Below are 12,844 nucleotides of genomic sequence, written 5' to 3'. Positions count from 1 at the left end.
TTAATCTACTGAGAGCAAAATTTATTTTTCTTTGATAAGCAATTTTACAGTGCCATCGTGTGTCCGGGAATTGCAAACACTGTCGTCTGCTTCTTCAACGCCCTTATGGGGAAAAAAAATACCACGAAATTTTTACATTACGGGGATAGGAAGAGGCGCCTCTCTGTAGCGAAGCGACTTTATACTCTCTGATGTTAGGTTTAAAAGAGACGCAAAAACTTTCCAGATTTTTAATGCTAGTTTTACAAGGTTTTTAAATAATTTAGTATGTCTGGGGTATATTGTTCCGTTTTAAATTGTAAAATATCGAAAACAAGAAATCCTTGTTTATCTTTTTTTAAGTTTCCAAAGGAAAAAGCCTGGTAAATTCGCATTTTCATTAGATAGGCTTATTGGCATATTAACTTAATATAAATTTTAGTTCTATTTTGTGGCTGAAAATTGTAAATAATGAGGACTTACAAATAAAACTACGGAATATTTACACGTTAACCATAGAATTTGCGCGAATCATTTCATTGATGCCAGTTTCATGAATATTAGAACCAAAAATAGGCTCACACCATCCGCTGTGCCAACAATTTTCAGTCTTAATGACTCTACACCATTGGAAATTTCAGAAAATGGTAATTTCAATTCAAGCCTTGCTACTCCTCTGGGAAGATCTAAATGATAATTTTGGTTTTAAGATTTTATTAACGGACAGGATTAGCCAAGATTTTGTAGATAATTTTCTTGGATCTATAAGACAGAAAGGAGGCAACCGTGATCATTACAATAGACAACAATTTCGAGCTGCATACAGGGCTGCCTCTGTAATAATCTCTTGAAACCACCGGATTCTAATTGCATTGATGATTTGGATGAGTTCATTTTAAACATTGACACTTTTAAAACTGCAACTCCAGGACCGGATGAAGATTTCTCCAATTTTGAAAATCTTGTAGTCTCGCAAAGCCAGGGGCAATGTTCCGATGAAGACTTAGAATTTTGTAAATCTATTGAAAGTCCAAACCTGCTAAAACAAAATGTTCTTAGTTACATTTCAGAATATCTAATTCACCGCTGCTACTCAAACCTTCAATGCTCTTCTTGCATAAGTCAACTCAAAAAATACAATCCAATTGTTGACCAAACAAATCTGCTCTTTTACTTTTAAGCTTTCAAACCAGCAAAGAATTCTTCTATCAGCTGTTCAGCAGCCTCATCGTACCAACTGATAGTTTCTTCAAATTTGTAACGGAGACAAATGAAGTATTTGACACCAGTTTTAAGCTTTTATCGCACATGACAAATATTAAAGGACGTTTGGAGAGATTCATCATTCAAAGAATTGACAAGAAATATTTTAAAGCTAATGAAGATTCTCCATGTGCAACTGCTTACCAAAACATGATATCTTTTTTCATAGAATTCTGCATACATAGTTCCCTTAAAAAACAAGATCTCAACCATGAATACATGAAAACCCAGAAAAGATAAGTTAGGAAACTGTTAAAAATACAATATTAATCACATTTTACCAACTTCAATGTTTCCTCGTATTTTTTAACTTATACCGCTCTGTTCTCGTTAAGCCTCGGCCATTTCATAAAATTTCCAATGAATTTCCTTGGTTAATCAAACAAATTAATTCTTTTAGTATCAAAATATTATAAATAGTCCGCTTTCTTGTACTTACGTTTCTTTATTTTTCATGGAATTGAATTTTACTAATTTTAAATTAGCATAATTAAACTATGTTTAACAGCCATTACTGATGAAAAATACTTTCCGGATGTTTACAAAATTTAAAAATTTTCCAGTAGCGACATCGTGTGTCGGATAGTATCGTAACCTCTCCTATGGGCGCGTGCACTCAAAATCTTGTACGAAATTTTAACGTTACGGGAATAGGAAGAGACGCCTCTCATAATCTTTACACTCTGTGGTATAAATTTGGTCCACAAGTATCGCCGCCTACCGATCGAGTTTTAAATTTAATATTCGCGACCGAAACGAGTCTAGGTGGCGTAACAGCGCCAGCTTTTCCGAGGTAGCGCCTGTTATAGACATGTCTGCTTGTTCAAAATTATCTCTGCACCAAAATACAAGTGCTTCAAGTTTTAACCGAAATTCTAAAGTTGTCTGCTATTTCTTCATATATTAGGTTGAGCGATAGGCGATATTAAGGCATATGACGATTGACGCTATATTTCCTAAGCTTGCTGCTTGCAGCCTATAATAACACGCACAGCTTCCGCTTAGTACGTTCTTTCTATAAAATCGGGTGAAGGAAAGCATGTTCCTGTCGCGTCACGAACGACGTCATAAGCCGCGTTTGCCAGAAAATTTTTAAAGCTCGACGAAATTTGACGAAATTCTTAAAAAACTTTTTAAGCGGCCTAGCGGGGTTTTTCGATTTTTTGCCTGTTATAGCAGAGTATAAAAACTATTCTTAAAAAACTTTTTAAGCGGCTTAGCGGGGTTTTTCGATTTTTTGCCTGTTATAGCAGAGTATAAAAACTATTCTTAAAAAACTTTTTAAGCGGCTTAGCGGGGTTTTTCGATTTTTTGCCTGTTATAGCAAAGAGTATAAAAACTACGTAACCGTAGTTTTTATACTCTTTGGTTATAGTAGACTAGACGAGAAGTAATTTATTTATTTATTAATTAAACAAAACAAACTGCTCTAAAAGCCACAACTAATTTTGAGCATCAAAGTATAGATATTTTTATACAATATAAAATAGTATACAAAGTAATGAATTACATAAAACAGACTAAAAAATATGTTGTATGATATTTTTATGGAAATAACCAAGTGAAATCTTTTAGATTAACTTTTTGAATATTGTGTTAAGTGGCAAAATTCAAAATTTTTATATACAAATTAGGTTCTTCATAAATTTTGGTGCTATAAAGGTGTGTAAAATTGAATTTATTCAAAACTTAGCTAAGGCTTAGTAATCCCAGGGTAAATGATAAAGCCTGAATAGATTAAAAATGTTAATCAAAGTACTTATTTTTTATTGAATTTAACATTTTTATTTCTAAATCACTACTGCAATTTTAGCGACAGATAGCTCTTTCTTTAAGAGTATCGCAGTATTTTCCAGGAGAGTGTCGAACGATTTTATGGTAGACTTCTTTGTGTTTTTGTTGCGCTCCATGTTCGGATCTTTTCTGTACACACTTGGTCATCCGGTACAAAGACTTTATCTTGGCATTTGCAATCTAAAATATACCAGAGTACAGCTCCAACGTGCTTACAATAACCGGGTTTACAGCCCCACAAAACTGATTCAACTAACACAGTTTGCGTACTTGATTTAACAGCAACGTCATATTTAGAATGCAGTGGAATGAACCTTCAACTTTGCTTTTAATGAATATGCTTGTAGTAGCAGTTGAATTTACACTGGAGCGTGATGTTTAGTAATAGAATGTTTTTAGAAAATCTGTGCCACTATCTTTAGCTGTTTGGTCCAAATTTCTACTGGCAATGTTTATAGATTTAGCTTGATCGCACTTCTTTCGGCTAAAATTACCAACATCATGGTTATTGAAAACGTTTTATTATCACAATACCCAGGATAATAAAAAATTGTTAGCACACAGCTCCAGTACTCTTGTAGACTAGATTAATACTATAAAGTTTATAGTATAAACTGTATTTGTTTTGACCTAGGCTTAGCGAACAAGGTCAAAATCTGGGCATTAATTTATCTTCATCGTGCTATAAGAGAGGGATTTCTACAAAAATGATAGTATTAATTATTATGTAATAATAGAAAAGTAAAATAATCGACTGACTTACTTTTAATTAATATTTGGTAATCAGATACGACGTGAAGCTCTCTAACTCGAACATTGCCCTAGGTTCAAAAAACATATCCTTAACTCCCCCAGTAAATGACGTGCCAGGACCCATCTCTTACAAGTTGGGCTAGCACAAGAAAATTTATAGAAAGAGCTATTTGGTAACCTATTAGTAGTAATTTTAAAGTTATTAGAAGAGTGTATTTCTTTTAGAATTAGTTAAGTAACTCTGCCAGATGGCAGAGTTTTCAAAAATTGCCTATAGGCTCATTGAATGCTCTTCCCCACGGTAATCTTTAGTAAAAGGCGAAAGATTAAAGCGGCTGAGGAAAAGCCCGAGCGTTTGTTAAATTATATTAGGGTGAACATAGTTTCAAGTAAGATTTCAACTACACTCAAGCCTCACATAATGACCTCTAAACAGTTACATTTACTTTTTTACTGTAAATGTTAATTAATCTATACCTTCATATATCATTATGTTGGTACTTTATATTGGTACTTTTTTATATTGTTGGAAACATAAAGTTGATTTCGTGGGTCATTCGTTTATTTAAGAATGCAAAAAACAAAAAAAAAACAATTTTTTCGGATTTCTTTTTGACCCAAGGGAAAGATTTTGGAGCTTTCAGCAAATTGAGTTGTGTATTTGATATTGACATTTAAATTGATACTTGACACACAGTTACTGACCATTGGCATTGTCGCATTTTTTCTTAATAACTGGTACAAATGTAATTCGCCATAAATAAACAAAATAATTAAATAACGAACAAATTTTTTAACTTAATTTATAAAAGGTTTCGATTTATTAATTTCAATCGAGAACCAAAATTTAGAAATTAAGGAAGATTTTTTAATTATGTTTGAAATTAAAGTTTAGGGAACTTAATTTGTAACTGTTTTACTGAATAAAGTTGAATTTTTTCTTACGAATAGTGAAAAGAGCGCCAGAGAGCTTCAAAGTGTGGCCTACTAGCCCCTGAGATATATAACAAACACAAATGAGTAAATAAGAAATGTGCAATGAGTTTAATTAAACACAGAAGAACAAAGTGGGAAAATGGTAATTTTGTACCAGTTACAATAAATGTTCAAAGTTTCTTCCTTCAACTCTTACACAAAGACGACTGCGTCGAAGGAGGGAATTGCGTACTTGTTGAAATACTCACGTTGTGTTCCGAATCTGTTCACTTTGTTCTTCCGTGTTTAATTAAACTCAATGCAACATTTCTTATTTACTCATTTGTTTTTTGTTATTTATCTCAATTCCCACGCATTTGCAAATTCGTCGTACCCCTGAAATCGCATTTCCCTGCTGCTTGGTTTTGCGCTTGTTGCAACCTACTTACAGGGGCTAGTAGACCACACTTTGAAGCTCTATGGCACTCATCGTAGGAAAATGGGAAAAAAAACAGGCATACTTCTCAACTCACCCCTTACAACTCCTTAAAATTTTTGCATAACCTTATGAAGCACCCTGTATAAAAATATATGAATGGAAGGGCAGAAAGCCACACTTATCGGTCGATGGCTGGAATCGTCCGTAACCGGAATAGAGCGAATCGAGAATATTAGTATCAAGGGTTGTCTGATTTTAATTCATGTGATTGAAATCAGTTATTTCAATCGCGATTTAAATCATCTATTGGATGTATTTCAGAAAATGTACAAAAGTAGTTTCTGTAGCAACGCTTATTCTATAAAAATAATTAAATTTAATTAAGATTAATTTAAATATTAATGTTTCATAAATTTGAAATAAGAAATGTTACGACAAATGTAATGTATGGCGGGTAGAATTTTGAAGGTCAGGAATAGTGGTGACTATCTTAATAGGGTCTCCGAGCAGTTATAAGAGTTTAACAGACAGTCTACTTTAGCCAGTTTGTACGCTGCAAATAAGGTTTGAGCCGTTCAACAGAGACCACGGCGGTCATTAACCTCGTGGTATCTTTAGTATACGCAAGCCTTCCATCGTGTGTCCATCTTTAGCAGTGGCGCACTCAGAAATTAATTTAGGTGGCCCTGGCGCTTGTGGGAGGCTAGGATTTTAAAATAATTGGAATGCCTATGTTCATATAGGGGTCGGGTCTCAAGCCCCATCCTGGGTGCGTTTCTGTTTTTTACCAATGCAAAATATTAATGAGAGTATAGTTTGTTAAATGACTAGATCCGGTAGTTCAGACGCCCGTGTATTTAAAATTGATACTTTTTAAAGGTTGCCTGTCGATTCAAATAAATGTTTAAATCATGACCTTTATAGAGTATATCTACGGACAAATTTACGAAAAAATACAGAATGATATGGTCGGAGTATTAGGATTTCAAATGGGACCAAACAATCCACTTTCTCATTCCCCCGTTTAAGGACAAACCCCCTCATTCTTCAAGACAGATCATTTCTTCGAAGGTCTACACTAATTCCGGTCAATTTCGCTTCCTCCCCTTTTAGGGCCTCTAGCGAAATGGCTAGAAGTTGTTGTGCGGAGGTCATCGGTGTATCCAGTAATCTTGGTTCGTTCGCGCTGACCCCGCCGGGAATATTTCCTGTAAGCCTCTGGCTCTCCTCTGACCCCCCCCCCCGTCAGATTAACCTTTTGGGTTTGTTTTCTTCCAATTTTTATTTCCTATACAAACGGTTTCTTTTTAATATTTATAAAAATTACACATTTCATTATGGGTCATTCCATACGATTTCGACCACTCATGTCACCATGGGTCAATCGATTTTTTTTAATTTTAAACACTGATAGATCTGTCTAAAAAACGGTGATATCCAAGGTTTTAGCTGAAAATATTGAGAAGTTTTAGAATAAACACAGTTTAACCGAAACCCCACATTTTTTGGTATATCGTACCATTATTATATAAAATCATCTTTTCCATAAGCAGATATAAAAAGGTGAGTTTTACGAAGTGAGAAACATGAGCCGTTGAGTATTATTTTAACACAACTTTAGTTTTGTGATTGTATACGTAAGTAATATTGTTTTAGGGTTAGTAATTGAAAATATTTCAAAGAACCACTCCTGACTATACATATAAATTATTATTTTTTCTTTAAATTGTGAATTCCGCCTAAGATTCAGTGAAAAATGAACTGGTCACAGCCGAGGTTGCCCCCTAAGAAGGTTAAATTGAACCTATCACACATTATAGATGATATAAAATGAATCTTTTGCAAGTGTTGATACTTATGGTATTACAAAAGGTAAAAATAAAATTCGGAAGCATTTATTGTACCATGTGTTTCTTAATGTATTTTCCAAGCTAACCAAAATGGTGGATTAGAAAACATCAATACTGAAGGGTATATGGTTTTTTCTAGTTATTTATAGATTAGGTTTAATTTTCAGTTACAATAAACATTACAGGCGATACTAAAAAGTTCAATGCCTCTATTTAACACGCAATTATTTTCAATTAAATATTTTATCAATTTACTACTCAAAATTAAGGGTTGAAAAATACATACATAAGTTAACAGTCTGTCATGGCCTAAGCGGAACGACAAATGCCATGTACCTCTTAACTTGATTTTGCGACTATTATGAACGCCTACAGCGACTTCTTCCAGGGCTAGATCCTTTATTCTTAAAGATTATGATTTAGAAAATATTCGAGCATTATTTATCACACATCGTTAAATACGTAGTAATAATTTCTAAAGGATTTAAAACATTTTTTGTATGATATCAAAAATAAAAAATTTCAAAATAGTTGAATTTCAAGAAAATGGTTATTGATTTATCAAATAAAAACAAGGAAAATACCCCTTTTCTTTAAGAGCTTATTTTAAAGCTCTTTTATAGAGCTATCTAATAGTGTATTTATATTTCGTGTTTTCAATTGGCCACATGACCCTTTAACCCCTCGAATTAGACCCCCCAAAAATAAAAAGGTACATTTTGACATCCAATAACCTGTAATCAATTCTAGTTAGGACTATATAAACTCCACCATTGAATTGGCCTTGCCAAAATGTGTAAGAATGTGTTATTTTGTTAAAATAAAATATATTTATAAAACGTTATTAAACTTAAAGCGAAGGGGTACTGAAATCGAGGTACGATATACCAAAAAATGTGGGGTTTCGGTTAAACTGTGTTTATTCTAAAATTTCTCAATATTTTCAGCTAAAAACTTGGATATCACCTTTTTTTAGACAGATCTATCTGTGTTTAAAATTTAAAAAAAAATCGATTGACCCATGGTGACATGAGTGGTCAAAATCGTATGGAATGACCCTAATGTTAATTTATATCGGTTTTGTTAGTGTTCATTTTAGTGAATTATTTAAGTCTCTAAGCTTCACTTGTTCAGCTATATAGCACTCTCGAATCGTTTACGTTAAAACCAGTGGCGTAGTCAGGATTTTGTTTAAGTAAAAAAATAAAAATATTTGTACGTTTCGAGGGGGGGGGGGCATGTGCCCCCTGTGCCCGGTATGTATTAAATTACGGTACGGGGGTATACAAATAAAGATAACGAATGTGTCCCCCTTAGCTACGCCACTGGTTAAAACGTCTTATCAACTCGGGGAACGTGATCTAATAAAACCCATAAAAATATATATTTCATCACTGTTACCACAACCAAAGTCGTGGATATTTTAAACTTCGCCTCAAATATTGTCCCCTACATAACGGTAGTAGTTAAGTAATTATTAGATTAAAACATGTGATACCTCTATCAAAAAAAGTAATAAAATTTTACAAAAATGCTTCTAAAAGCGCTTCTAGGTGGCAGCTAGGAGCAAAAAACACAATTAGAACGTAGCTAGCCTTTAAACACGCTAACGAAGGGTTGTGTACGAATTTCATTGGACGAGCGTCACGAGCCTTTACTCTGAACGTTTTACTGGCGGGGGGAAGACAATTTCCGAATTTTCCCCTTCCGACGGCAGCAGGCGCTAAAGCGTCTAGCCAATGAAAAATGTACACAAGAAAATCCACGACTTTGACGGGTTGCGTTCTCCTTGTGTGGGGTGTTGTGTTTGTTGCTCCTAGGTGGCAGCACCTTCCGGGGTAATGGCGTTTTCCATTGGGACTGCTCCGAGCGTGATCCGGATTTGCCTTCTACGTCATCGCTCTACCACGGAGAACTCCGCTAGGTGCTCGGAGAACTAGACTTCCAGCCCTCCCAATGGAATACGAATTTTTCTCGGAGTCACTTTGCTTAAAAATTGCTCTTTTTTGGTTGCCCCGTCCCTCGAGTTGGGGCAGCTCGGATCAATCCGCGAGGGAGCAACAGTGCCAATGGAAGACGTGCCTCCTTTTTGGAGTTGCCCTTTTTGTCCCAATGGAACACGTTTTATATTTAGGAGCGCTCCAGGAGCGCTCAGAGGACTCCAATGGAAAACGCCATTAAAGCAAAGGCGAGTTGACCACATGATTAGTAAGTTAATAATCACGTGATACTGAAAAGCCAATCAACGCGAGAAGTTCCCAATTTGCCTCACCTTTTAGACTAGATTTTGATGCTCACTCAACTTGTTTTGATTTATACACTAACGACATCTAGTGCGAGCGAATGCAACTAGACAGAAGCCGCCCCTTGCTTTAAAGTTAGGTTAAAATATTTTCGAACACTAATATCAAGTAGAGTCTATAGTGCCGCTTGTAAGAACCTTGAAGTAGAGTATTTATTATTTTAACAGAAATATAACAAGAATGAAATTCAAATTTAAAGTAACACAGAAGTTTAAACTTTATTTATTCTTCACCACATCCGCTGCAGCTACAAGTTAACAGAATGGCAACAGTGTTTTTAAATAAAATAATCTGTAACCAAGAACCTCACAATGGACAGAAAAAGGTTGAAAATTATCACGTTCATTTTTATTTACGAGCTTCAGTACAAAATCCGCAAGAGGTGTGTGTGTGTGTGTGTGCTGACTGCTGATATTTAGCGATGCCATCTACCGATCAGTTAATAATGTTCCTCGGATGATCGTTTATTGACAAACGCCAGTCGCTTTACTGGTCTCGGTATAACATTGATGTCGAGCATAGTTCTTTAATTTTTTTTGGAAAGGGTTCAATTTTGATTTTCAACGATTGGTTGAAAGTTTTCAGTTTTTAGAGGAGAACGGTTTTGTCGAAATGTAAAATACAAAATTCTTTTCCCTGATTGGATAGTTTAAAATCGTATTATAGTGCCATAGCGGAGAGTGTTAACTACAGTTAAAATTAATTGTTAATTTAAATTACAAAAATTATATATTTTTAATATGAATTTAAAGTACTATAATTTAGTAATTAATTAATAACTTTTTAAAAAAGTTTATTTTTCATAAACTCAGGAATCCATAACGCTACTTGGAATGAATAACGGCTTCGATTCCCCGCCGTTGTGGCGGAACATAGTAGGCGGAGCTTATAAGCCTTTGTTTGTCACTGAATTTGACGTCATTTAAGGCGGTATAAGCGTTTTTAACCCCTCCCACAATGTTCCGCCACAAAATACCACAGGGATATGGGGAGATACTCATTCCAAGTAGCGTTATGGATTCCTGATAAACTTTATAGTGTCGCCATCTACAGGTCTTTTCACACGAGCCAACTTTTTGATACAACTAGATGAGTCAACTTGAGTTGAGTCAACTAGTTGGTTCGTGTGAATAAAAGTTCGATGAGTTGATCCACCAAAAAAGTACGCGAGAAAAAAATGGATCACTGATCCATTTTTGCTGACTCAGCATTTTGATTTGAAAAGTTGGCTCGTGTGAAAAGGTCTGTCTCAAATAATGTCAGCAAATCCTACAATACTAATTTAGCGCCATCCACGGCATCTACGTGAAGTATTAAAAAAACGACCGCCATGGTGGTCATATTTTCCTAATTCCTGTAATTATAATGGCTCAAAGATGTTGTGTGAAGGGATGCAGAAGCTTAACCGGTAATTTAAATGAAAGTGGGGAGAAAATAAAATTCCATAGAATACCAAGACCAATAGTTAATCATTGCGAAAAAACTAGAACTTTATCGCAAGCTAGAAATAAACAGTGGCTTAGACAACTAAGGCTTAGCACTGAACTAGCCCGAAATCATCACCGGGTATGCTCCACTCATTTTTACTCAGGTATTTGTTTTTCTTTAGTTTTTTCTGAAATAAGTGAGTTTGGAAAGTTATAAAAGCTTATTTCCAGGAGCTCCAGCTGCTCTCTTTGATGATTCTAATCCCGACTGGATTCCAAGTAAACACATGAGTTTGGATGAAAGTATAAATTCAAAAGATGAGGCAAAGCTTTTGTCTAGGGCTAACCGTTACAAAAGGAAAAATAACAGATCAAAATCCAAAACAAGTAAGTTTGAAATTATATTAAAATTTGGATTGAAGTTCAGTTAATATTCTGTAGAAATATTTACGTAGCTTGTGAACTTTATTTTAGATACCAAAGTACCTTCGTTTGTTGGGAAACAGCATTCAACTATCCTTTCATCAACCAGGTCCTCAGTTAATGAGGAGTCATCGGATTTAATTAACGAAATGTTTAATATGGTTGCTGGGGAATCATCAAATAATGTCTCGGCTGACATATCTGCCATCCTAAACAGTACCACCATTGAAGGTACTGAATTTGTTTTTAACAAATCAACTGATGTCAGTCTTGGTTTGAACGAAGTCAGTGACGATAGTCAACTACAAAAATCCCTAGAATCTAAGAGTGTCTCCATTCAAACGGATTTGAACAAGAAGATTTTCGATGCTAGTCAAATAAGAAAAAAATCTCCGGAAACTAATAGTGTTTACATTCAAACGGAATATATTTTTTCTATTCATGTAACTACACAAACTGATAAACTAGTTGAAGATGGGAGCACAAACATTTGCCAAGTTGTGTGAATCATTTCATTTAGAAGAAGCTATGATAGCTTTAGGAAAAGCTGAAGCCCAAATGAATGAATTAAGGGCAACGTTAGAAGAGAGACAAACACTCCTTTTGAGTTACACCAATGAGATTCAAGACAAAATTTCTGAGCTAGAGCGGTTACGTCACCATTTGGAAATGAAAACCTTTTCCAAGAATTACTTTGTTGGAAACCACGATAAATTAAAATTTTTGACAGGTCTTGAGACTTATGAATTTTTAATGGAAGTTGTTGACGAAGCAAAACCATATCTATTTCATAACTCAGTGTTTTCAACAATGTGTTCTAAGTTCTAACCCTATTAAAGTTAAGGCTTGCTCTCACGAATAAAGACTTTGACGTATCTGAGAGAACGGTGGGAAAGGTGTTCTATAATACCTTGATGCTTTGGCAACAAGACTAGTAAGATATGTTCACTGGCCAGAAAGGCACATTTTGCAAGCGACAATGCCAATGTCTTTTCGAGAACATTTTGACACGAAAGTTGTGGTAGTAATTGATTGTTTCAAAATATATACGGAAAAACCATCTAGTGTAATCGGACAAGCCGAAACGTGGTCAAATTATAAGCAGCACAATACTGTGAAGTTTCTTATTGGCATCACACCTCAAGGCACTATCAGTTTCTTATCCAAAGGATGGGGTGGCAGAGTCAGTGATAAACACTAGACTGAAAATTGTGGATTTTTAGAGAAACTAATACCTAGGGATGTAGTTTTAGCCGATAGAGGGTTTTACATTCAGGATTCTGTTGGGCTTTATTTTGCTACAGTAAAACTCCCAGCCTTCACCAAAAATAAGAAACAATTAGACCTAAAAGCTATAGAAGAAACACGAAAAATTGCGAATGTACGTATACACGTAGAAAGAGTTATTGGTCATTTACGTCAAAAAATTTCTATTCTGCATAATAAAATCCCAGTTGAACTATAGGGACTTGGCAGTGCTACGTCACAGTTTTTTTTCAATAGTTTTTATCGTGGGGAGAAAAATATGACCATAATGGCGGCCATGGCCAAAGCTACGGAGTGCCAAGTCTCTATTACATGGTACCCCAGAGTAAAGGCTTGCGCCGCCGCCGATAATTTTGATAGAGCCGATCGCGCCGCCGCCGATGGTTCGAAAATCGGCGCACGCCGCCGCCGATACAAAGAACGGCGCGCCGC

At 35.2% G+C, this 12,844-nt stretch overlaps 1 protein-coding gene, 2 long non-coding RNA genes and 1 other non-coding gene across 7 annotated transcripts; 1 reads left to right on the top strand and 3 right to left on the bottom strand.

Moving 5' to 3' along the window:
• Window positions 1-9: 9 nt before the first annotated feature.
• Window positions 10-1,884, bottom strand: LOC149936256 (uncharacterized). Of its 4 annotated transcripts, none has more exons than XR_016482294.1 (5): window positions 1,682-1,884; window positions 1,517-1,611; window positions 1,387-1,431; window positions 1,079-1,275; window positions 10-1,015 (listed from the first exon to the last, which is right to left on the bottom strand). It is a non-coding gene; the product is annotated as an uncharacterized LOC149936256 (long non-coding RNA). The 4 variants fall into 4 exon arrangements; XR_016482295.1 differs by having other exon boundaries at window positions 1,079-1,226; XR_016482292.1 differs by having other exon boundaries at window positions 1,079-1,431.
• Window positions 1,885-2,781: 897 nt separating this feature from the next.
• On the bottom strand, window positions 2,782-3,997 carry LOC149936255 (uncharacterized). The gene is made up of 3 exons (XR_016472272.1): window positions 3,800-3,997; window positions 3,307-3,735; window positions 2,782-3,216 (listed from the first exon to the last, which is right to left on the bottom strand). It is a non-coding gene; the product is annotated as an uncharacterized LOC149936255 (long non-coding RNA).
• Window positions 3,998-4,026: 29 nt separating this feature from the next.
• Window positions 4,027-4,144, bottom strand: LOC149936254 (U5 spliceosomal RNA). The gene has a single exon (XR_016472708.1). It is a non-coding gene; the product is annotated as a U5 spliceosomal RNA (small nuclear RNA).
• A 6,460-nt stretch (window positions 4,145-10,604) lies between these two features.
• On the top strand, window positions 10,605-12,570 carry LOC149936253 (uncharacterized). Its single transcript, XM_090153193.1, has 3 exons — window positions 10,605-10,887; window positions 10,955-11,110; window positions 11,198-12,570. The coding sequence occupies exons 1-3, from the start codon at window positions 10,662-10,664 to the stop codon at window positions 11,650-11,652; spliced, it is 837 nt and encodes a 278-aa protein (XP_090009319.1). The 5' UTR covers window positions 10,605-10,661; the 3' UTR covers window positions 11,653-12,570.
• Window positions 12,571-12,844: the final 274 nt, after the last annotated feature.

This window comes from Leiobunum rupestre, chromosome 7, assembly GCF_980474605.1.
Source record: "Leiobunum rupestre chromosome 7, qqLeiRupe1.1.hap1, whole genome shotgun sequence".
Taxonomy (NCBI): Eukaryota; Metazoa; Arthropoda; class Arachnida; order Opiliones; family Sclerosomatidae; genus Leiobunum; species Leiobunum rupestre.
The sequence above is the reverse complement of the archived record's forward strand: the minus strand, read 5'-3'. Positions and strand labels throughout refer to the sequence as shown.